Source organism: Hypanus sabinus, chromosome X1, assembly GCF_030144855.1.
Source record: "Hypanus sabinus isolate sHypSab1 chromosome X1, sHypSab1.hap1, whole genome shotgun sequence".
In the NCBI taxonomy this organism is placed as follows: domain Eukaryota; kingdom Metazoa; phylum Chordata; class Chondrichthyes; order Myliobatiformes; family Dasyatidae; genus Hypanus; species Hypanus sabinus.
Window position 1 is genome coordinate 30925545 of NC_082738.1, and position 25172 is coordinate 30950716.

The window sequence follows — 25172 nt, forward strand, 5'->3', positions numbered from 1 at the left end:
GGACAAGGAGACCAAAAACTGTGCACAGTGCTCCCGGTGTGGGTCTGAGCCAGGGAGAGGGAGATGGGAACTGTGCACAGTGCTCCCAGTGTGGGTCTGACCCAGGGATAGGGAGACAGGAACTGTGCACAGTGCTCCCGGTGTGGGTCTGACCCAGGGACAAGGAGACCAAAAACTGTGCACAGTGCTCCCGGTGTGGGTCTGACCCAGGGACAGGGAGATGGGAACTGTGCACAGTGCTCGCTGTGTGGGTCTGACCAGGGACAGGGAGACCAAAAACTGTGCACGGTGCTCCTGGTGTGGGTCTGAGCCAGGGATAGGGAACAGGAACTGTGCACAGTGCTCCCGGTGTGGGTCTGACCCAGGCACAGGGAGACGGGAACTGTGCACGGTGCTCCTGGTGTGGGTCTGTCTAAGGGATACGGAGATGGGAATTGTTCACGGTGCTCCTAGTGTGGGTCTGACCCAGTGATAGGGAGACGGGAACTGTGCACATTGCTCCCGGTGTGGGTCTGACCGATGGACAGGGAGACAGGAACTGTGTACGGTGCTCCTGGTGTGGGTCTGAGCTAGGGATAGGGAGACGGGAACTGTGCACGGTGCTCCCCCTGTGGGTCTGACCCAAAGAAAGGGAGTTGGGAATTGTGCACACTTCTCCCGGTGTGGGTCTAACCAAGGAATAGGGACACCAAAAACTGTGCACGGTGCTCCCGGTGTGGGAGTAACCAAGGGACAAGGAGTTGGGAACTGTGCACACTGCTCCGTGTGGGTCTGACCTAGGGACAGCGAGTCAGGAACTGTGCACGGTGCTCCCTGTATGGGTCTGACTCAGGGATAGGGAGATGGGAACTGTATACGGTGCCCCCTCTGTGGGTTGACCCAAAGAACGGGAGTTGGGAATTTTGCACAGTGCTCCCGGTGTGGGTCTGACCCAGGGATAGGGAGACCAGAAACTGTGCACGGTGCTCCCGGTGTGGGTCTGAGCCAGGGACGGAGACGGGAACTGTGCATGGTGCTTTCTGTGTGGGTCTGATCCAGGGACAGGGAGACCAGTACTGTGCACGGTCCTCCCGGTGTGAGACTAACCAAGGGATAGGGAGACGGGAACTTTGCATGGTCCTTCCGGTGGGGGTCTGACCCAGGGTCAGGGAGTCCAGGAACTGTGCATGGTGCTCCCTGTGTGGGTCTGACTCAGGGATAGAGAGATGGGAACCGTGCACGGCGCTCACGGTGTGGGACTGACCCAGGGAAAAGGAGATGGGAACTGTGCATAGTGCTCTCTGTGTGGGACTAACCGAGGGATAGGGAGACAGGAACTGTGCACGGTGCTCCTGGAGTGGGTCTGACCCAGGGATAGGGATATGGGACCTGTGCACAGTGCTTCAGGTGTGGGTCTGACCCAGGGATAGGGAGACCAAAAATTGTGCACGGTGCTCCCGGTGTGGGTCTGACCCAGGGACAGGGAGACCAAAAACTGTGCATGGTGCTCCCGGTGTGGTTCTGAGCCAGGGGTAGGGAGACGGGAACTGTGCACTGTGCTCCCGGTGTGTGTCTGAGCCAGGGATAGGGAGACGGGAACTGTGCACAGTGCTCCCGCTGTGGGTCTGACCCAAGGACAGGGAGATGGGAACTGTGCACGGTGCTCCCGGTGTGGGTCTGACCCAGAGATAGGTAGATGGGAACTATGCACAGTGCTCCCGGTGTGGGACTTACCCAGGGATAGGGAGAAGGGTACTGTGCACGGTGCTCCTGGTGTGGGACTAACTCAGGGACAGGGAGATAGGAACTGTGTACAGTGCTCCCGGTGTGTGTCTGACCCAGGGATAGGGAGATGGGAACCGTGCACAGTGTTCCCGGTGTGGGTCTGTCCTGGGACAGGGCGACAGGATCTGTGCATGTTGCTCCGGGTTTGGGTCTGACCCAGGGATAGGGAGATGAGAACTGTGCACGGTTCTCCTGGTGTGGATATGACCCAGAGATAGGGAGATGGGAACTGTGCACGGTTCTCCTGGTGTGGGTCTGACCCAGGGATAGGGATACGGAAACTGCACAGTGCTCCCGGTGTGGGACTAACCAAGGGATAGGGAGATGAGAACTTTGCACGGTGCTCCCTGTGTGGGTCTGCCGATATGAGCATCTGATAATTACAGCACGGAAACAGGCCATCTCAGGCCTTGTAGTCCGTGCCGAATGCTTACTCTGACGTAGTACCACTGACCTGCTCTCAGCCCATAATCCTCCATTCCTTTCCTGTCCATATACCTATTCAGTTTTGCTTTAAATGACAATACCGAACCTGCCTTTACCACTTCTACTGGAAGCTCGTTCCACACAGCTACCACTCTCTGAGTAAAGAAATTCCCCCTCGTGTTACCCCTAAACTTTTCCCCCTAACTCTCAACTCATGTCCTCTTGTTTGAATCTCCCCTACTCTCAATGGAAAAAGCCTATCCCCCTCATAATCTTAAATACCTCTATCAAGTCCCCCCTCAACCTTCTACGCTCCAAAGAATAAAGACCTAACTTGTTCAATCTTTCCCTGTAACTTAGGTGCTGAAACCCAGGAAACATTCTAGTAAATCTTCTCTGTAGTCTCTCGATTTTGTTGACATCTTTCCTATAATTCAGTTAGCAGAACTGTACACAATACTCCAAATTCGGCCTTACCAATGTTTTGTACAATTTTGACATTGCATTCCAACTCCTGTACTCAATGCTCCGATTTATAAAGGCCAACATACCAAAAGCTTTCTTCACCACCCTATCCACATGAGATTCCACCTTCAGGGAACTATGCACCATTATTCCTAGATCACTCTGTTCTATTGCATTCTTCAATGCCCTACCATTTACCATGTATATCCTATTTGGATTATTCCTACCAAAATGTAGCACCTCACACTTATCAGCATTAAACTCCATCTGCCATTTTTCAGCCCCCTCTTCTAACTGGCGTAAATCACTCTGCTAACTTTGAAAACCTACTTCATTATCCACAATGCCACCTACCTTAGTATCATCTGCATATTTACAAATCCAATTTACCACCCCATCATCCAGATCATTAATGTATATGACAAACAACATTGGACCCAGTACAGATCCCTGAGGCATACCACTAGTCACCGGCCTCCAACCTGACAAACAGTTATCCACCACTACTCTCTGGCATCTCCCATCCAGCCACTGTTGAATCCATTTTATTACTTCAATATTAATACCTAACAGTTGAACCTTCCTAACTAACCTTTCGTGCGGAACCTTGTCAAAGGCCTTACTGAAGTCCATGTAGACTACATCCACTGCTTTACCCTTGTCAACTTTCCTTGTAACCTCTTCAAAAAATTCAATAAGATTTGTCAAACATGACCTTCCACACACAAATCCATGTTGACTGTTCCTAATCAGACCCTGTCTATCCAGATAATTAAATATACCATCTCTAAGAATACTTTCCATTAATTTATTCACCACTGACATCAAACTGACAGGCCTATAATTGCTAGGTTTACTCTTAGAACCCTCTTTAAACAATGGAACCACATGAGCAATACGCCAATCCTCCGGCACAATCCCCGTTTCTAATGACATTTGAAATATTTCTGTCAGAGCCCCTGCTATTTCTTCACTAGCCTCCCTCAAGGTCCTAGGGAATATCCTGTCAGGACCTGGAGATTTATCCACTTTAATATTCCTTAAAAGCGCCAGTACTTCCTCCTCTTTAATTGTCATGATTTCCATAACTTCCCTACTTGTTTCCCTTACCTTACACAATTCAATATCCTTCTCCTTAGTGAATACCAAAGAAAAGAAATTGTTCAAAATCTCTCCCATCTCTTTCGGCTCCACACATAGCTGTCCACTCTGATTCCCTGAGGGACCAGTTTTATCCCTCACTATCCTTTTGCTATTAATATAACTGTAGAAACCCTTCGGATTTATTTTCACCTTCCTTGCCAAAGCAACCTCGTATCTTAGCTTTTCTAATTTCTTTCTTAAGATTCTTCTTATATTCTTTATATTCCTCGAGCACCTCATTTACTCCATGCTGCCTATATTTATTGTAGATATCTCTCTTTTTCTGAACCAAGTTTCCAATATACCTTGAAAACCATGGGTCTCTCAAACTTTTAACCTTTCCTTTCAACCTAACAGGAACATAAAGATACTGTACCCTCAAAATTTCACCTTTAAATGACCTCCATTTCTCTATTACATCCTTCCCATAAAACAAATTGTCCTAATCCACTCCTTCTAAATCCTTTCACATCTCCTCAAAGTTAGCCTTTCTGCAATCAAAAATCTCAACCCTGGGTCCAGACCTATCCTTCTCCATAATTATATTGAAACTAATGGTATTGTGATCACTGGACCCGAAGTGCTCCCCAACACATACCTCCGTCACCTGACCTATTTCATTCCCTTACAGAAGATCCAACACTGCCCCTTCTGTAGTTGGTACCTCTATGTATTCCTGCAAAAAACTATCCTGCACACATTTTACAAACTCTAAACCATCCATCCCATTTACAGTATGGACTTCCCAGTCTACGTGTGGAAAATTAAAATCTCCCACAATCACAACCCTGTGCTTACTATAAATATCTGCTATCTCCTTGCAAATTTGCTCCTCCAATTCTCGCTCCCCATTAGGTGGTCTATAATACACCCCTATATGTGTTACTACACCTTTCCCATTCCTCAATTCCACCCTAGACAAGCCCTCTAATCTATCCTGCCAGAGCACCGCTGTAATATTTTCTCTGACAAGCAATGCAACATCTCCCCCTCTTGTCCCTCCGATTCTATCACACCTGAAGCAATGAAATCCAGGAACATTTAGTTGCCAATCACACCCCTCCTGCAACCATTTTTCACTAATAGCTACAACATCATATTTCCAGGTATCAATCCATGCTCTAAGCTCATCCACCTTTCTTACAATGTCCCTAGCATTAAAATAAATGCATTTAAGAAATTCTCCACCTCTTCCTCTCTGTTTATCTCTAACAGTACAAACAACTTTACTGTCTTTTTCTTCCTTCTCCCAAACATCTGTTCCTACACTCTGGTTCCCCTTCCCCCTAATATCTAGTTTAAATCCACTGGAGCCTCTCTAGCAAACCTACCTACAGGAATATTTGTCCCCCTCCAGTTCAGATGTAAACCGTCCCACCAGAACAGGTCCCACCTTCCCTGGAAAACTGCCCAATTATCTATAAATCTGAAGCCCTCCCTCCTGCACCATGTCTTCAGCCACGTGTTGATCTGCACTATCTTACTATTTCTAAACTCACCTGCACGTGGCACTGGTAGCAATCCTGAGATTGCTATCCTGGAGGTCCTGTCCTTTAGCTTGGCACCCAGCTCCCTACACTCACCTTTCTGGACCTCCTCACTCTTCCTATCCACGTCATTGGTCCCTACATGGACCACGACATCCAGCTGCTCACCCTCCCTCTTGAGAATACTGAGAACTCGATCCGAGATATCGCGGGCCCTGGCACCAGGGAGGCAACAGACCATCCAGGATTCTCGATCTCTTCCACAGAACCTCCTACCTGTCCCCCTGACTATCGAATCCCCTATCACTACTGCGCTCCTGTTTTCCCTCCTTCCCTTCTGAGCTGAGGGTCCAGTCTCGGTGCCAGAGACGCAACCACTGCAACTTGTCCCTGGTAGGTCATCCCCACCAACAGTATCCAAAACGGTATACTTATTGTTGATGGATAGGGAGACGGGAACTTTGCACAGTGATCCCGGTGTGGGTCTGATCCAGGGATAGGGAGATGAGAACTTTGCACGATGATCCTGGTGTGGGTCTGACACAGGGATAGGGAGACGGGAACTGTGCGCGGTGCTCCTGGTGTGGGTTTGACCCAGTGATAGGGAGACGGGAACTGTGCACGGTGCTCCCGGTGTGGGACTAACCAAGGGATAGGGAGATGGGAACTGTGCACGGTGCTCCCAGTGTGGGTCTGACCCAGTGATAGGGAGATGCAAAATGTACACGTTACTCCTGGTTTACTGCTGTGATACCACTCTCCTGATTCTAATAGTGGTACACCACATGCCACTCTCACTGGACGTTTGTCTTGACTCTGAACACTAATAGACTTGAGATGTTCTGTTATGTGTCCCGAGTCGTTGCTTTACCGTTCGGTACAGCAATTTGAACAGGCAGTGTACTTGACTCAGCCGAATATATTATGGTTTGAATCCTCCCCACCATGGGTAGTATCCACAGGAGGTGCTGCCTCAGGAAGGCAACGTCCATCATCAGAGATCCTCACCGTCAGGGCCATCCCATCTTCTCACAGCTCCCATCGGGCAGGAGGTACAGAAGCCTGAAGTTCCACACCACCAGGTTCAGGAACAGCGACTTCCCTTCAACCATTCGGTTCCTGAACCAACCGGCACAACCCTGATCACCACCTCAGTACAGCAACACTGTGACCACTTCAGGGGCTGGGCAGGAACGCAAGAATCTGCAGAGAGCAGTGGACTCTGCGTCACATCACTCCCCACCATCATTAGTATCTCCAGGAGGCATTACCTCAAAAAGGCAACGTCCATCATCAGAGATCCCCACCATCCGGGCCATCCCATCTTCTCACAGCTCCCATCGGGCAGGAGGTACAGAAGCCTGAAGTTCCACACTACCAGGTTCAGGAACAGCTACTTCCCTTCAAACATTCGGTTCCTGAACCAACCGGCCACTTTGCATTGAAATGGAATTCTTTGTTCTGATTCTGTATTTCATGTTTTTCTTGTGAATATTGTGCCCTTTGCCTGTGAGTTTCTCATTGCATCTGTGCACATGGCAATAAATTCAACTTTAACTTTGCCACAACCTGCGAAGGGATTTTGGCGGGGCAGAATTTATTCAGTGTGACAAAGGAAGTTTTCTTTAAGCAATATGGAGATGGCTCTTAACTGGAGCTCTGTTACATTGGAACTCTTGTTAGGAACTGAGGCAGGGCAAGTGGCCTAATTGTCATTGTGGAGTACTTTGGAAACAGTGACTAGAATTCTAAAATATTTATGGAAAGGGATAGCATTGGCCCATTCTTCAAAACTGGGTTAAGGCTAATTTTAAACACCAGACGTTCTGCAGTTGTTGCAAATCCAGAGCAGCACACACAAATTTCAGATCAGGAAGCATCTATGGAGATGAATAAATGGCTGGAATGAAGCAAATCCCTTGAGGAGTGTATGAGATGTAGGATTACTCTTACAGTCACAGAGCATTACAGCATTCATACAGGCCCTTCTGACCATGGAGCCCACTCAGCTAGTCCCAATTTTCTGTGTTTTGGCTATCCCTCCAAGTGTTTCTTAAATGATACTGTTGTACCTGCCTCAACCACTTCCTCTGGCTGCTCGTTCCATAGCCTCACCACTTTCTGTGTAAAATAGTTGCCCCTCAGGTCTGTTTTAAATCTTTTTCCTTCTCATCCTAAACCTCTGTCCTCTAGTTTGAGCCCCCTACTCTGAGGAAAAGACTTATTGTCCACCACATCTATAATTTTTCATAATTTTAAACACTTCTCCAATGCTGCCTCCTCATTCTCCTACGTTCCAAGGAGACTATGTTACCAGCTTGATCAACCCCTCCCTATAGCTCAAACCCTCTAGGGTTCCTCTCCTCTCACTCCTTCCGGTTTAGCCATGTCTTTCCTACAACAGGGTGATCGGAACTGTACACAGTGCTCCCAGTGCGGTCCCACCATCAACTTGTACAACTGCAACATGATGTGCCAACCCCTGTACTCAGTGTCCTGACTGATGAAGGCCAGCGTGCCAGATACCTTCACCCCCTGTCTACCTGTGACACCACTTGTACCCCTCCCGAGGGTCCCATCGTTCATCGAACAAGTCCTGTGCTGGAAGGTCTTCTCTATGTGTTATTACCTTGTCGTGAAGAGGTTTGTGAGTTTCTGAGGTCACAGGAGTGATGCAGTCTTGAACTTAGTTCTTCCTGGTAGAGTCAGCTGTGGCATTGAGATCAAGGGGGAAGTTCCAGATAAAGATCCAACCAAAAACTCAACAATGGAGCTGGTGGGAGATGTTGAAGGTGGAGGGAAGGCTGCAGCAGTGAAGAGTCCCCAGCATCTTGGATTCCATGCCACTGGACCCAACCCTGAGCTGTCAAGGACTGTGCATTAGCCTCCTCATGTTATTTATTTCTGACATTCCTCTATATTTTCCTTCAATTACCTTAAAATTATACCCCCTTGTATTAGTCAATTCCACCCTGGAGAAAAAGTCTGCTATCGACTCAATCTATGCCACTTCTCATCTTGTACACATCTATCACTGGATCTCTCATCCTCCTTTCCTCCAATGTGAAAAGCTTTAGCTTTCTCAATCTATCCTCATAAGATATGCTCTCTAGTCCAGGCAAAATCCTGGTAAACCTCCTCTGCACCCTCTGTACAGCTTCCATATCCTTCCTACTGTACAATGAGTTGAGCAAGACTGAACACAATAGGAACACAGCCAGGGATTAATAGAGCTGCAACATTACATCATGGTTCTTGAACTCAATCTCCCAACTTAAGCCTAGCACACCCTATGCCTTCTTAGCAACTCTATCAACTTACGGGGCAACAGTGAAGGATCTATGGACATGAACCCCAAGGATCCCTCTGTTCCTTCACACTCTTAAGAATCCTGCTATTAACCCTGTATTCTGCCTTCAAGTTCAAACTTCCAAAGTGAATCACTTCACAGTTTTTTCCGGATTGAACTTCATCTGCCATTTCTTAGCCCAGCTCTGCATCCTACTCACCAAGGCCTTCTCACACCCTGTTATAGCTCTTCTAACTCCATTCTTCAGCTCTTTCCTGGCTGCCTTATCACTCTCTGGAGCCCTCCCTGATCCTTACTTCCTAAAACTTACGCAAGCTTCTTTCTTGCTCTTGACTGGATGTTACACATGTTGGTCAGAAAGAGCTAAAATCTACAAATTAGTGAACAGGAATGAGAAAAAGACAATGCTAAAGTCATTGTTCTTGTTATGTGGTTGCTGGGATGGAGGTGGCCATTTTGTGAGACTGCCCTTGCAATTGCTATTTTGTGAACTGTTTGGTGAACTGGTTCAGGGAAATGACGTGGACACAATGAATTTCTGTTGATCTGTTAAATCTGAGACCATATTCAGATAAGAAGCTCTTCATTATGCAAAATGCAGGCTTGCAAAAAAGAACAGTCTGTTATCTGGTCATCTGGGCCCAGTGTTTGGCTGACCAAGTTGAACCAGTCTGAGTTAGAAATAAAAGGAATTACCTGAGGCACAAGGCTGAAGAGAGAATGATAAAGCAATACTGCTTGTATCCCTGGGCTACATCCCACAAGAACTGACACAGGTCAGTCAGATGATTTTGAGCCAATGAAAATTAAAACATCATAGATTGACCTGATAAGGAAAAGAATAAGAATGGAGGAATTTGGGAGCTCAGGCAGTGACAACTCTGTGGAGATCAACAATCGCAGAAGTGGATGATCCCACATTGGAAACATGGAGATTACATTGGGATCAAGAAGAATGCCTAGCCAGTGTAGAATCCTTTTCCTGGGTGTTACCTTTTCTCTTCTTTGCCTGTTCATGAAGGGTCAGGGAAACCTAGTGTTTGTTAGCCTAGCCAATAAAGGTACTTGGCAGTCAATATGGATCCTCTCTATGAGTCAATGATCATTATTGTTGATGGTTAATCCTGGTTACACACATCTCTAGTCAACCACGTTCCTTCACCCTATCATCTCTTCTTTGCCTTGATGGGCCAGACCCATGTATGTACTCCCTAAAGAACTTCTACACTTCTAGTGTACATTTTCCCGAGTACATCTGTTTCCAATTTACGCTCCCAAGTTTCTGTCTGATAGCATCTCCTCCAATTAAATAATGTTCCCATACCATCTGCTTCTATCCCTGTCCAGGGTTTGGCAAACATGTAAACATGAGAAAAACTGAAGATGTTGGAAATCTAAAGCAACATACAAAAAATGCTGGAACATCCATGGAAATTCATGGATAGTCCATGTTTCGGGCTGAAATCCTTCTTGAGGACTATGGCCACTATCTCTGAAATGTTCTTATATGGATGGATCTGACATCTGACCTGGTTCATTGCCTAGCACCAGATCCAGAATGGTCTCTTGCTAGTTGGCCTGTCTACATATTGAGTGAGGAATCCTTTCTGGACACACCTAACAAATTCTGCCCCAGCTGAACCTTTTGAACTAAGGATGTACAGTACCAATCAATAATAGGGAGGTTGAAGTCCCCCATGACAACAACCCTGTTACTTTTGCATATTTCCAAAATCTGCCTCCCTATCTGCTCCTCAGTATCTCTGTTTCTATTGGGATGTCTATGGAATACTCCCAACAGAGTGATTGTTCCTTCCTGTTCCTGACTTCCACCCACACTGACCTAGTACAGTAGACAATTCCTCCAGGATGTCTTTCCTTTCTGCATCTGTGATATTGGAATACATAGTATTATAGATTAGCAACGGCACTCCCCCATCTCTTTCACCTCCCTCCCTGTCCCTTTGGAAACATCTAAACCCCAGAAGATCTAGCAGCTTTTCCTGCCCTTGTACAGACAAGTTTCTATTGTGCTCCATGTACTGACCCGTGCTCTAAGCCCATGATAATTCTTGCATTAAAATAGACACACTTCAAACCATCCCAATTGACTACGGTTTTGCCCTGCTAACTTTCTATCCTTCCTCAAAGTCTCTCTACAGGCTGCATCTGCCTATAGACCAACTGCCCCAACCGCTGACTTATCACTCTGGTTCCCATCCACCTACCAAACCAGTTTAAACCTTCCCCTACAGCTCTAGTAAAGTTCAAAGTACATTTATTATCGAAGTATATATGCAGTATACAATCCTGAGATTCGTCTCCCCATGGACATGGAATAAAAAAAAAACCTCAATCCCATACCCACGCGCAAAACAAAAACAAATCTTGCAAAACTTCTCAGAAAGCAAAAGAGAAGTAGAAGAGAGGAATCAATTCACACACCCATCCTTAAGAGAGAGAATTCTTTTTTATTCATTTTAGACTATTCATCAAATATGTATGTTTGTCATTGAATTCTCAACTCAGCGGCCCTCCCACTCACACTCTGGGGGAAGGAGGATATCACACTCCTGCCCCAGTTCAAATAACCCCTCCTCCTAACCTCCTCCACCCCCAGTCCCTACTCACTCCTCAAACACCCATCCTCTCTGCCCTCCACTCTCCTCAACATTTAACGTTCCCTCCCAATCTAATCCCTCTCCCTGTAACCCCTTCACCCTCTCCAACCCCACATTCCCCTCACTCCCTGTCCCTCTAATCCCTTACCCTTGCTTCCCCCTCCCAATCAAACCCTCCCTCTAATACCCCCTTCCACTCTCTGCTCCCTCCCCCACTCTACCCACACCTTACCACCCCTCAGCTCCCTTGGTCCACCTCCTTTTAAGCCCCCACGCTCTCTGATATGCAATGGATATGCAAGTGGATATGCAATGGCAAGCATTTAAAGATTGCATGGATGAACTACAACAATTGTTTATCCCAGTTTGGCAAAAGAATAAACCAGGGAAGGTAGTGCACCTGTGGCTGACAAGGGAAATTAGGGATAGTATCAAGTCCAAAGAAGAAACATATAAATTAGCAAAAAAAAGTGGCACACCTGAGGACTGGGAGAAATTCAGAGACCAGCAGTGGAGGACAAAGGGCTTAATTAGGAAAGGGAAAAAAGATTATGAGAGAAAGCTGGCAGGGAACATAAAAACTGACTGTAAAAGCTTTTATAGATACGTGAAAAGAAAAAGATTGGTCAAGACAAATGTCGGTCCTTTACAGTCAGAAACAGGTGAATCGATCATAGGGAACAAAGACATGGCAGACCAATTGAATAACTACTTTGGTTCTGTCTTCACTAAGGAGGACATAAATAATCTTCTGGAAATAGTAAGGGACCAAGGGTCTAGTGAGATGGAGGAACTGAGGGATATACATGTTAATAAGGAAGTGGTGTTAGGTAAATTGAAGGGATTAAAGACAGATAAATCCCCAGGGCCAGATGGTCTTCATCCCAGAGTGCTTAAGGAAGTAGCCCAAGAAATAGTGGGTGCATTAGTGATAATTTTTCAAAACTCCTTAGATTCTGGATTAGTTCCTGAGGATTGGAGGGTGGCTAATGTAACCCCACTTTTTAAAAAAGCAGGGAGAGAGAAACTGGGGAATTATAGACCGGTTAGTCTGACATCGGTGGTGGGGAAAATGCTAGAGTCGGTTATCAAAGATGTGATAACAGCACATTTATATCTGATGGATAGGGGAATCAAGGGATATGGGGACAAGGCAGGGACTGGGTATTGATAGTGAATGATCAGCCATGATCTCAGAATGGCGGTGCAGACTCGAGGGGCCGAATGGTTTACTTCTGCACCTATTGTCTATTGTCTATTTGGAAAGAAGTGAAATCATCGGACAAAGTCAGCATGGATTTGTGAAAGGAAAATCATGTCTGACAAATCTTTTAGAATTTTTTGAAGATGTAACAAGTAGAGTGGATAGGGGAGAGCCAGTGGATGTGGTATATTTAGATTTTCAAAAGGCTTTTGACAAGGTCCCACACAGGAGTTTAGTATGCAAACTTAAAGCACACGGTATTGGGGGTATGGTATTGATGTGGATAGGGAATTGGTTGGCAGACAGGAAGCAAAGAGTGGGAGTAAACGGGACATTTTCAGAATGGCAGGCAGTGACTAGTGGGGTACCACAAGGCTCAGTGCTGGATCCCCAGTTGTTTACAATATATATTAATGATTTAGACGAGGGAATTAAATGCAGCATCTCCAAGTTTGCGGATGACACGAAGCTGGGTGGCGGTGTTAGTTGTGAGGAGGATGCTAAGAGAATGCAGGGTGACTTGGATAGGTTAGGTGAGTGGGCAAATTCATGGCAGATGCAATTTAATGTGGATAAATGTGAGGTTATTCACTTTGGTTGCAAGAACAGGAAAACAGATTATTATCGGAACAGTGGCCGATTAGGAAAAGGGGAGATGCAACGAGACCTGGGTGTCATTGTACACCAGTCATTGAAGGTGGGCATACAGGTACAACAGGCGGTGAAAAAGGCAAATGGTATGTTGGCATTCATAGCAAAAGGATTTGAGTACAGGTGCAGGGAGGTTCTACTACAGTTGTATAAGGCCTTGGTAAGACTGCACCTAGAATATTGTGTGCAGTTTTGGTCCCCTAATCTGAGGAAAGACATTCTTGCCATAGAGGGAGTACAAAGAAGGTTCACCAGATTGATTCCTGGGATGGCAGGACTTTCATATGAAGAAAGACTGGATCGACTGGGCTTATACTCACTGGAATTTAGAAGATTGAGGGGGGATCTTATTGAAACATAAAATTCTAAAGGGATTGGACAGGCTAGATGCAGGAAGATTGTTTCCGATGTTGGGGAAGTCCAGAACGAGGGATCACAGTTTAAGGATAAAGGGGAAGCCTTTTAGGCTTCACAGAGAGTGGTGAATCTGTGGAATTCTCTGCCACAGGAAACAGTTGAGGCCGGTTCATTGGCTATATTTAAGAGGAAGTTAGATATGGCCCTTGTGGCTAAAGGGATCAGGGGATATGGAGAGAAATCAGGTACAGGGTTCTGAGTTGGATGATCAGCCATGATCATACTGAATGGCGGTGCAGGCTCGAAGGGCCGAATGACCTACTCCTGCACCTATTTTCTATGTTTCTATGATTCCAGAGCCCCTCTGTCCCCCTCTCAATTCAAACCCCACTCCCTCTGCTCTCATTCTAACAACCCCACCCTCTCTACTCCCACACCCTCACTCCCCCTATTCTCCCTCCCTCTTCCCTCTCTCCAACTCCCCCTCTCCCACCAACTCCCCTCCCTCTCCTCCCCCTGTTGACCATGAGACTGTGCCCAGTCTCAGTTCATTCTCCCCATCTCTCTGTGACCTCTCCCTGGCCTCCGAGCCAAAGCTGCAGCGGAACAGCAGACGGAAGGCAGCCATGTAGCCCTGGCGGAACTGGCGGTTCATGGCAGCATAGAGCAGTGGGTTCAGGCAGCTGTTGAGCCAGGTCAGGTTGCCAACTGCCATCTGGGCCACAGCTGGGGCGGCATACAACCCATCCAGCAGGTGCAGGGCGCAGAAAGGCAGGTAGCAGCCCAGGTACACCAGGAACATGGCGAAACACATGGCTGTCACCCGCCGGAACTCCCAATCCTTCCCCATCCTGACCCTCCTCAACCTTGACTTGTACTTGTGCCTTCTCCCTGAGGTGTCAGCAGTCTCCTTTCCTGAGCTGGGGGCCTCAAGCCTGCCCCTCGAACTCTCCCCCAAGCCTGTAGACATCTCTTGCATTGTGTCCTCCTCTGCCTGTGGCTTTTCAGCCTGTGCACCTGGCTGAGTCTTCCTATAGCGACTGAGGGCAAGGGTGGTCCGGCGCAGGCGGCGGTGCAGAAGGAAATAGCAGACAGCAATGGCTCCCAGGCCTAGGCCGAAGGTGAGGAAGTGCAGGATCGTGGTGTAAGGCCTGCCTTTGGTCCGGTGGAAGGTGCAGCTGCAGACATCCGACAGGAAGGTGAAGACATGCCAGAAGGGGGCCAGGCAGGAGGCCGAGAGGAGCCAGGGCATAAACAGGGCCAGGGCCCAGCTCCACCCCCTGCTGGCCCGGCGGAAGGCTTCGGGCTTAGCCACGAGGGCGTAGCGGCTGCCAGCCACTAGGGCCAGGCTGAGGATGGAGACCAGGTTGAGACTGAAGATAAGCAGGCCGAGAGCCTGGCAGGAAGCTAGACCCCAGTCCCAGGCACCCTGCAAATAGGTGTAGACGGCCAGTGGCTGGAGCAGACCACAGTAGGCTAGGTCAGCCAGTGTCATGTTGAGGATGAGCAGGTTGAAGGGGGTACGGAGCCGGCGGTCAGCGGCAAAGGCCAGCAGGGTCAACCCGTTGCCTGCCACCCCAAGTGCTGTCACCCCGCTGCCCAGCACTGCCCCAAACAGGCGGTAGGAAGCTGTGGAGTTGTTGCAGGTGATGGACATGCTCTTGTTGGAGTCCTTTGGGCAGTGACCTGAGGGAGGGGGGAGAGAGGGATGGATGGGGAGGGAGAATGGTAGAAGGAGATGAGGGCAAGGGGAGGAGGGAGATAGAAGGGGAGAAGGGGGAGTGGAGGGGTAGGGGAGGGAGGGGAAGGAGAAGAGGGAATGAGGAGAAGGGGGATGTGATGGAGGGGGAAGGGGAGGAAAGAGAGGGGTCAGTAGAGTGAGGAAATAGGGAACGAGGGTGAAGAGGGTGGGGGACAGAGGAAAGAGTTGGGGGAGGGAGGTGGAGAAGTTGATAGGTAGTTGGGGAGAAGGGACGGGGAGGTGGAATCAGTAGGAGGAAGGTATGGGGGAGAGGGGAAAGGCAAGGGGGGGAAGGAGACAGTAGGGGAGCGGGGTTGGAAGGGAGATTGGGGAAGGAGGGATGAGGATGGGCAGCAAGGGAGTGGAGGGGTTGGTAGGTGGGGAGAGAGGGGTAGGGTAAAAGAGGGAAGGGTGGGGTGAATGAGGGAAAGGAGAGATAGGAGGATGGTAAGGGAGAAAGGGAAGCATTAGAAGGGAGTGTGGAAGGAGGGAAGAGAAGTGGAGGAGGAAAAGAAAGACAGAGTCAGGTGAGGGTGGTGTACAGCAGGAGGAAGTAGGCCATTTGGCCCATATCCCTCTAAACCTTTCCTATCCACATATCTGGCCCCAATGCTGTAATTCTACATGGAACAGAGAACAGCACTGCACGGAAACAGGCCCGTAGGCCCAATCAGTTCACGCAGACTCAGATTCCCATTCAATCCTCCCCTGCCCATTTTCCTCCATTGATGCTGATCAACCCATTTAGTTTGAATCCAGCACTCAATACCATTTTGTTTCAGTGACAGTCAACAGTCATTTGGTTCACTCCTTTTAACAAATGTAGCCATTTGCATATATATCAAAAAAGACTCCTCAGCCCATTCTCCTATTTTCTCAGTGAGGATGTGCTGGGGTCCGCTCACAAGTGTCACTGACAGTCTACCGTTCACAATCATGGCTGATTCAGAACCTCATTTTCAACCTTTATTCCGAAACTATATGGTCTACTTTTAAACTCTTAGAAATCTACAGCACGTTATAGGCCCTTCGGCCCACAATGTTGTGACGACCATGTAACCTAGTCTAGAAACGGCCTAGAATTTCCCTTCCACATAGCCCTCGATTTTTCTAAGCTCCATGTCTTCTAAGACATTCTTAAAAGAGACTCTTTTAACCACCTCCACCGCTGGCAGTGCATTCCATGCACCCCCACACTCTGTGTGGAAAAACTTACCCCTGACATCCCCTCAGTATCCATTTCCAAGCACCTTAAAACTGTGCCCTTTCATGTTAGCCATTCCAGCCCTGGGAAAAAGCCTCTGACTATCCACATGATCAATACCTCTCATGATCTTATACACCTCTATCAGGTCACCTCTCATCCTCCGTCGTTCCAAGGAGAAAAGGCCGAGATCACTCAACCTATTCTCATAAGGCATGCTCCCCAATCCAGGAAACATCCTTGTAAATCTCCTCTGCACCCTTTCTATGATTTCCATGTCCTTCCTGTCGTGAGGCGACCAGAACTGAGCATAATACTCCAAGTGGGATCTGCCCAGGGTCCTTCATGATTGATAAAGGCCAATGCACCATACGCCTTCTTAATAACAGTCAACCTGCGCAGCTGCTTTGAGTGTCCTATGGACACGGACCCCAAGATCCCTCTGATCCTTCAGACTGCTAAGAGTCTTACCATTAATACTATATTTTGTCTTCAAATATGACCTACCAAATTGAACCACTTCACACTTACCTGGGTTGAACTCCATCTGCCACTTCTCAGCCCAGTTTTGCATCCTATCAGTGTCCCGCTGTAACCTCTGACTACCCTCCACACTAGTCACAACACCCCCAACTTTTGTGTCTTCAGCAAATTTACTAATCCATTCTTCTACCTCATCCAGGTCATTTATAAAAATCACAAAGAGTAGGGGTCCCAGAACAGATCCCTGAGGCACACCACTGGTCACTGACCTCCATGCCAAATACAATCCAACTACAACCACTCTTTGTCTTCTTCCACAAAGCAAGGGCTCCTTGGATCCCACGTTTCCTTACTTTCTGAATGAGCTTTGCATGGGGAACTTTATCAAATGCCTTACTGAAATCCACACACACACTACATCCACTGCTCTACCTTCATCAATGTGTTTTGTTGCATCCTCAAAGAATTCAATCAGGTTCATAAGGCACAACCTGCCCTTGGCAAAGCCGTGCTGACTATCCCTAATCAGATTATGTCTCTCCAAATCCTCATAAATCCTGCCTCTCAGGATCATCTCTAACAACTTGCCCACCACTGAAGTAAGACTCACAGGTCTATAATTTCCTGGGCAATCTCTTCTCCTGCTCTTGAACAAGGGAACATTTGCAACCTTTCAATCCTTTGGTTTTTCTCCCCTGTCCCCATTGATGATGCAAAGATCATTGCCAGAAGCTCAGCAATCTCCTCCCTCACTTCCCACAGTAGCCTGGGGTACATCTCATCCGGTCCCGGTGACTTATCCAACTTGATGATTTCCAAAAGCGCCACCACATCCTCTTTCTTAATATCTAAATATTAGTATCTAAATTTCTTAATACCACAAGCATTTCAGTCAACTGTAAATCAACCCTACAATTGCCAAAGTCCTTTTCACTAGTGAACACTGAAGCAAAGTGTTCATTAAGTACCTCTGACTCCATGCACATTTCCACTCTCGCTGCTGATAGGTCCTATTCTCACATGTCTCATCCTCTTGCTCTTCACATACTTGTAGAATGCCTTGGGGTTTTCCTTAATCCTGCTTGCCAAGGCCTTCTCATGGCCCCTTCTGGCTCTCCTAATTTCATTCTAAAACTCCTTCCTGCAAGCCTTATAATCTTCTAGATCTCTGTTATTACCTGGTTTTTTTGAACCTTTCATAAACTTTTCTTCTTGACTAGATTTTCAACAGCCTTTGTACACGACGGTTCCTGTGCCCTACCATCCTTTCCCTGTCTCATTAGAATGTACCTATGCAGAACACCACACAAATAGCCCCTTAACATTTGCCACATTTCATCTGTACATTTCCCTGAGAACATCTGTTCCCAACTTATGCTTCCAAATTCCTGCCTGATAGCCTCATACTTCCCCTTGCTCCAATTAACCGCTTTCCTAACTTGTCTTTTCCTATCACTGTCCAATGCTATGGTAAAGGAGATAGAATTGTGATCACAGTCTCCAAAATTCTCTTCCACTGAGAGATCTGACACCAGACCAGGTTCACTTCCCAATACCAGCCTCTTCTCTTGTAGACTTATCTACATATTGTGTCAAGAAACCTTCCTGAACACACCTAACAACATCCACCCCATCTAAACTGCTCGCTCTAGGGAGTTGCAAATTGACATTTGAGAAATTAAAATCTTCCATCATGACAACTCTTATTATTACAACTTTCCAGAATCTGTCTCCCTATCTGCTCCTCAATATCTCTGTTACTATTGGAAGGTCTATAAAAAACACCCAGTAGAGTTATTTCTCCCTCCAGAAAAAAATTCAGATTTTTACCCACAATGATGCTGTAGATAATCCCTCCATGACTTCCTCCTTTTCTACAACACTACCCTATGATTTACTGGTCTCTCTGTGTATCGGTAACCAGAGCTCCCTCTGTATTACAACATCCCCTGTCATTTACCAGTCTCTCTGTGTACCTGAACCCCAAGCTCCCTCTGTTCTACAACACTCCCCTGTCATTCACTGGTCTGTCTGTGTACCTGAACCCCTGAGCTCTCTCTGTTCTACCACTCTCCGCAGGGCTGTGCTCTTCACTGTGAATGACATTTGTTTTCTGAAAATTGAACATTTCGCAGTTATTGAAATTAAACTCCATTTGCTCTTCGTCGGTCCACTTTTGATCCATGTCTCTGGTAAACTTGTTTGTAATTGTCACTTTGTCTTACACACTGTCCATTCAGATCAGATCATTACACAGTGCATTGAGGTAAAACAATAACAGAATGCAGAATAAAGTGTCACAGTTACAGGGAAGGTGCAGTGTAGGCAGACAGTACGGTGCGAGGGTGACTGCAAGGTGGATTGTGAGGTCGAGTGTCCATTTTTATCATTGTGTTCCCTCTGAACTTCCTCCATTTCAAGGTGACCAGACCCAGTGTCTCTTCATGACCAACATTTATTGATGCACCATAGAAAAGCATCCCGTCTGGAGAGGTCACAGTTTGGTATGACACCTGCTCTGCCCGTGAGCACAAGAAACCGGGGAGAGTTGTGGACACGGCTCAGCGCATCAGAGAAACCAGCTTCCCCTCCTCCACGGACTCTGTCTACACTTCTCACTGTCTCAGTGAAACAGCCAACAGAATCAAAGACCCCCCTCGCCCCAGACATTCTCTCTCCCATAGGGCAGAAGATACAAAAGCCTGAAAGCACATTCCACTAGGGTCAGGGGCAGATTCTACGTCAGTAGTATCAAACTCTTGAACATGATGGGCTCTTGATCTCACAATCTCTCTGGTTATTGTCTGCCGGATCTGTGTTTACACTTTATTCTGCATTTTGCTTTCCTTTCCACTACCTTCATGTACTGTTATAGAGACTGATCTCTCTCGATGGCATGCAAATAAAAGTTTTTCACTGTATGTGTGACAATAATAAACCGATTTACCAACTCCCCAAACTGCTCCATCTGGGTGAATCTGTCCTGCCCCCTCTCTTAAGGATGCATGGTAATGCTTTATAAAGCATTGGTCAGACCAACTTAGCAGCTTTGGGCTCCATATTTAAGAAGGGATGTGCTGGAGGAGGTTCACGAGAATGATTGCAGGAAATGAACGGGTTAATGTATGAGGAATGCTTGATGACTCCTGGGACTGTACTCACTGGTATTTAGAAGAATGGCGTTGGTGGGGGCGGGTGGGAATCTCTTGATAGTTTGAAACCTATTGAATATTGAAAGACCAAGATAGAGTGGACATGGAGAGGATGTTTCCTGTAGTGGGGGAGTCTAGGACCAGAGGACGCAGATAGAGTGGATGTGGAGAGGATGTTTCCTATAGTGGGGGAGTCTAGGTCCAGAGGACACAGATAGAGTGGATGCGGAGAGGATGTTTCCTGTAGTGGGGGAGTCTAGGTCCAGAGGACACAGATAGAGTGGATGCGGAGAGGATGTTTCCTATAGTGGGGGAGTCTAGGTCCAGAGGACACAGATAGAGTGGATGCGGAGAGGATGTTTCCTATAGTGGGGGAGTCTAGGTCCAGAGGACACAGATAGAGTGGATGTGGAGAGGATGTTTCCTGTAGTGGGGGAGTCTAGGACCAGAGGACACAGATAGAGTGGATGTGGAGAGGATGTTTCCTGTAGTGGGGGAGTCTAGGACCAGAGGACACAGACAGAGTGGATGTGGAGAGGATGTTTCCTGTAGTGGGGGAGTCTAGTACCAGAGGACACAGACAGAGTGGATGTGGAGAGGATGTTTCCTGTAGTGGGGGAGTCTAGGTCCAGAGGGCACAGACAGAGTGGATGTGGAGAGGATGTTTCCTGTCGTGGGGGAGTCTAGGACCAGAGGACACAGATAGAGTGGATGTGGAGAGGATGTTTCCTATAGTGGGGGAGTCTAGGACCAGAGGGCACAGATAGAGTGGATGTGGAGAGGATGTTTCCTGTAGTGGGGGAGTCTAGGACCAGAGGGCACAGATAGAGTGGATGTGGAGAGGATGTTTCCTGTAGTGGGGGAGTCTAGGACCAGAGGACACAGATAGAGTGGATGTGGAGAGGATATTTCCTGTAGTGGGGGAGTCTAGGTCCAGAGGACACAGATAGAGTGGATGTGGAAAGGATGTTTCCTGTAGTGGGGGAGTCTAGGACCAGAGGACACAGACAGAGTGGTTGTGGAGAGGATGTTTCCTGTAGTGGGGGAGTCTAGGTCCAGAGGGCACAGACAGAGTGGATGTGGAGAGGATGTTTCCTGTAGTGGGGGAGTCTAGGACCAGAGGACACAGATAGAGTGGATGTGGAGAGGATGTTTCCTATAGTGGGGGAGTCTAGGACCAGAGGGCACAGATAGAGTGGATGTGGAGAGGATGTTTCCTATAGTGGGGGAGTCTAGGACCAGAGGGCACAGATAGAGTGGATGTGGAGAGGATGTTTCCTGTAGTGGGGGAGTCTAGGACCAGAGGACACAGATAGAGTGGATGTGGAGAGGATATTTCCTGTAGTGGGGGAGTCTAGGTCCAGAGGACACAGATAGAGTGGATGTGGAAAGGATGTTTCCTGTAGTGGGGGAGTCTAGGACCAGAGGACACAGACAGAGTGGGTGTGGAAAGGATGTTTCCTGTAGTGGGGGAGGCTAGGACCAGAGGGCACAGATAGAGTGGATGTGGAGAGGATGTTTCCTGTAGTGGGGGAGGCTAGGACAAGAGGGCACAGACTCAGTGGGGACACCCATTTAGAACAGAAATGAGGAGGAATTTTTTTAGCCAAAGGTTGGTGAATCTGCCAAATTCATTGTCACAGACGACTGCGGAGGCCAAGTCACTGGGTTTATTTAAAGTCGAGACTAATGTGTTACAGGGAGAAGGCAGGAGAATGGGGTTCAGAGGGATAAGAAATGTATTTATTTAGTGATACAGCCCAAAGTAGGCCCTTCTGGCCCTTTGAGCTGTGCTGCTCCAGCAACACCCAACACCTGATTAACCCCAACCTGATCACAGGACAATCTACAAAGAAAAATTAACCCATCCAGTACATCTGTGGACTGTGGGAGGAAACTGGAGGACCTGGGGAAAATCAAATAAAGATAACAAGTGTAGGGAACCTTGGTTTTAAAGAGTTATTGAGGCCCTTGGTTAAGAGAAAAAAAAAACAAGGTGCATAGCAAGTATAAGCAGGTAGGAACAAATGAGGTGGTAATGGAGTAAAGAAATACAAGAGAACACTTCAGGAAGAAATCAGGAAGGCTGTAAGAGGGCATGAGGTTGCTCCAGCAGGCAAGGTGAAGGGGAATCCTAAGGGATCCTACAGGTATGTTAAGAGCAAAAGGACTGCAAGGGACAAAATTAGTCCTCTGGGAAATCAGAATGGTAATCCAAGTGTGGAGCAAAAATGGACGGGGGAGATCTTAAATTAATTCTTAGTACCCATATTTACTCAAGAGCCAGATTCAGAGTCTATTGAGGTGAGACAAAACAACATAGACTTCATGGACCCCGTACAGATTACAGAAGAGGGGGTGTTTGCTGTCCTGAGGCAAATGATGGTGGTAAATCCCCAGGGCCTGATAATGTGTTCCCTTGGACCCCACAGGAAGCAAGTGAGTAAATTGCTGGGGCCCTAGCAGAGATATTTAAAACAACCTTAATGACAGGAAAGATATCTGAGCATTGGAGGACAGCCGATGTCGTTCCACTGTTTAACAAAAAGGCTCTAAACAGAAACCAGGAAATCAAAGGCCGGTGAGTCTGACATCAATAGTGTGAAAGTTATTGGAAGGTTTTCTAAGGGACTGAATATACAAGTATTTGGATGGAAAAGGACTGATTTTGGATAGTCAGCATGGCTTCGTGTGTGGCAGGTCATGTCTAACCAATCTCATATTTTTTCAAGGAAGTTACCAGGAAAGTGGATGAAATGTTGCCTGCATGGACTTTAGTGAGGCATTTGACAAGGTCCCGAATGGGAGGCTGGTCAAGAAGTTTCAGTCGCTTGGCATTCAAGATGAGGTAGTAAACTGGATTAGTCATTGGCTTTGTGGGAGAAGCCAGAGAGTGGTAGTAGAGGGTTGCCTCTCTGAGTGGAGGCCTGTGACCAGTGGAGTGCCACAGGGATCAGTGCTGGGTCCATTGTTGTTTGTCATCTATATCAATGATCTGGATGATAATGATAATCAGCAAGTTTGCAGATGATACTAAGACTGGGCACGTAGTAGACAGGGAGGAAGACTAACAAAGCTTGCAGCGGGATCTGGACCAGCTGGAAAAATGGCAGATGGAATTTAGTGCAGACAAGTGTGATGTTTTGCACTTCAGTGGGACCAACCAGAGTAGGTTTTACACAGTGAATGGTAGGGCTCTGAGGAGTGTGGTAGAACAAAGAGATCTGGATATACATCCATAATTCATTGAAAGTGGCATCACAGTTTGATAAGGTCATAAAGAAATCTTATGGCAGGCACATTGGCCTTCATAAATCAAACTACTGAGTACAGGAGATGAGATGTTATGTTCAAGTAGTACAAGACTTTGGTGAGGCCTAGTTTGGAGTACTGTGAACAGTTTTTGTTACCTACGTACAGGAAAGATGTAAACAAGGTTGAAAGAGTACAGAGAAAATTTACAAGGATGTTCCCAGGTCTGGCAGAGCTGAGTTATAAGGAATGATTAGGTTAGGACTTTACTCTTTAGAGAGGAGATTTGAAAGAGGTATACAGAATGATGAGGGGTATAAATGGGGTAAATGCAAACAGGCTTTTTCCACTGAGGTTGGGTGGGACTACAACCAGAGGTCACGGGTTAAGGCTGAAAGGTGAGGTAAGGGGACTGGCCTCCCCTCAGAGCTCAGTATTAACTGCACCAACCCCTTCCCTCCCCAACCTGGTAACCATGTCCCCTCCTTCGATGGAAGCATTTCCTCATCTTTCCTGCCAAGCTAACATTCTCAGAACACACAATGTTGAACAGGAACAGGCTCTTTGTCCCATTATGCCTGAGGTGAAAATAATGCCAGATTAAACTAATCCCCTCTGCCTCAACACTGTCCATATCCCTTCATGTGTCTGTGTAAGAGCCTCTTAAACGACTTGATCATATCTGCCTCCACCACCACCTCTGGCAGCACAGTCTCTGTGTAAAATAAAACTTGCCCCACATCTCCTTTAAGCCTACCTCTCTCACCTTAAATGCATGTGCTCTAGTATTAAACCCTGATACCGACTGTCTACTCTATTTATGCCTCTCAATCTTATAAACCTCTCTCAGGACCCCTCTGAGCCTCTGTCACTCCAGAGACAACAACCCCAGTTTGTCCAAACCTCCCCTTATAGTTAATGCAGGCTGCATCCTAGTGAACCTTTCCCGAGTCTCCTTCCCGGTTGAGCCGATGTTCCCAGTAACTCACAGCAACCCCGATGCAACATCCACATGGTCCAGTTCTCACTCTGTTTACTCCACCACCGCACAGTTTAATGACCCACAGTCTAATTCCCTCCCCCTTATTCCCCGCAAACTTTAATACTCCACTGTCCCACACGGGTTAACTCTCCTTACCTGAACAGAATCCGCTGCTGACTCTGTATTGTCACACCACAGAGGATGTCAATGTCGAAATTGTTGCATTTTGAACAAACGACTATTAACATGGCTGTTGAAACAGGAACAGTAATTGGTTTTTGACCGATTACACAATCTGCACAGCTTCATGGGGAGGGGAGGCAGAAGAAGTGAAAGGAGGGAGGGAGGGAAAGAGGGCGTGAGGAGTAAGGGATGAGTGAGGAAGGGTGAAAGTGTGAGCAGAAGAAAAGAGAGATTGGGATCTAAGAAAGGGGAAGGAGAATTGGGGATGGTAGAGAGAGGACGAGGGGGGTGTGGGGATGGATAGAGACAAAGCGAGATCTCACCTCATTGTGAGGACAGGCCCAGAATCATCAAATGCTCCTCACACATTAACCCTTTCATTCCAAGACACAGAAAGTGTGCGAGAGGAAGAGTGTGTGAGAAAGTGTGTAAGTAATGTGCATGTGGGTGTGTACGAAGAAAGGGAACTGAAACAGGAAGAGAGAATAGAGGCAAAGAGGCAAAACAGGCTGGAAGACACTCAGAATGTGTGAGAGAGACCAGTACAGAGTGTGAGTGTGTGTGTGTGTGAGAGAGAGAGAGAGAGAGAGGAGTATGACAATGTTCGTGAGTATGTGTATGAGAGAGAAAGAGGGAAAGCGAATGCATGTGTGTGTGAGAGGGAGTGTGTCAGTAAACGAGGGAGAAGGAGTGTGAGGGAGTGGGTAGGGGACAGTGAGGGAGAGTGAGAAAAAGAACGTGAGGGTG

At 47.3% G+C, this 25172-nt stretch overlaps 1 protein-coding gene across 1 annotated transcript; it reads right to left on the reverse strand.

Annotated features, from left to right (window-relative positions):
- Positions 1 to 9372: 9372 nt before the first annotated feature.
- Positions 9373 to 25026, reverse strand: LOC132384999 (G-protein coupled receptor 84-like). Its single transcript, XM_059956724.1, has 4 exons — positions 24749 to 25026; positions 24399 to 24492; positions 13953 to 15114; positions 9373 to 9421 (listed from the first exon to the last, which is right to left on the reverse strand). Exons 3-4 carry the CDS (start codon positions 15083 to 15085, stop codon positions 9373 to 9375), a joined length of 1182 nt encoding a protein of 393 aa, XP_059812707.1. The 5' UTR covers positions 15086 to 15114; positions 24399 to 24492; positions 24749 to 25026.
- Positions 25027 to 25172: the final 146 nt, after the last annotated feature.

Coding starts and splice junctions, on each gene's coding strand:
- LOC132384999 (XM_059956724.1), bottom strand. CDS start 15,085: ATGTCCATCACCTGCAACAACTCCACAGCTTCCTACCGCCTGTTTGGG. Junction 9,422..13,952: donor AGACTGGGCACAGTCTCATG/GTCAACAGGGGG, acceptor TTTCCTTATCAG/GTCAATCTATGATGTTTTAA.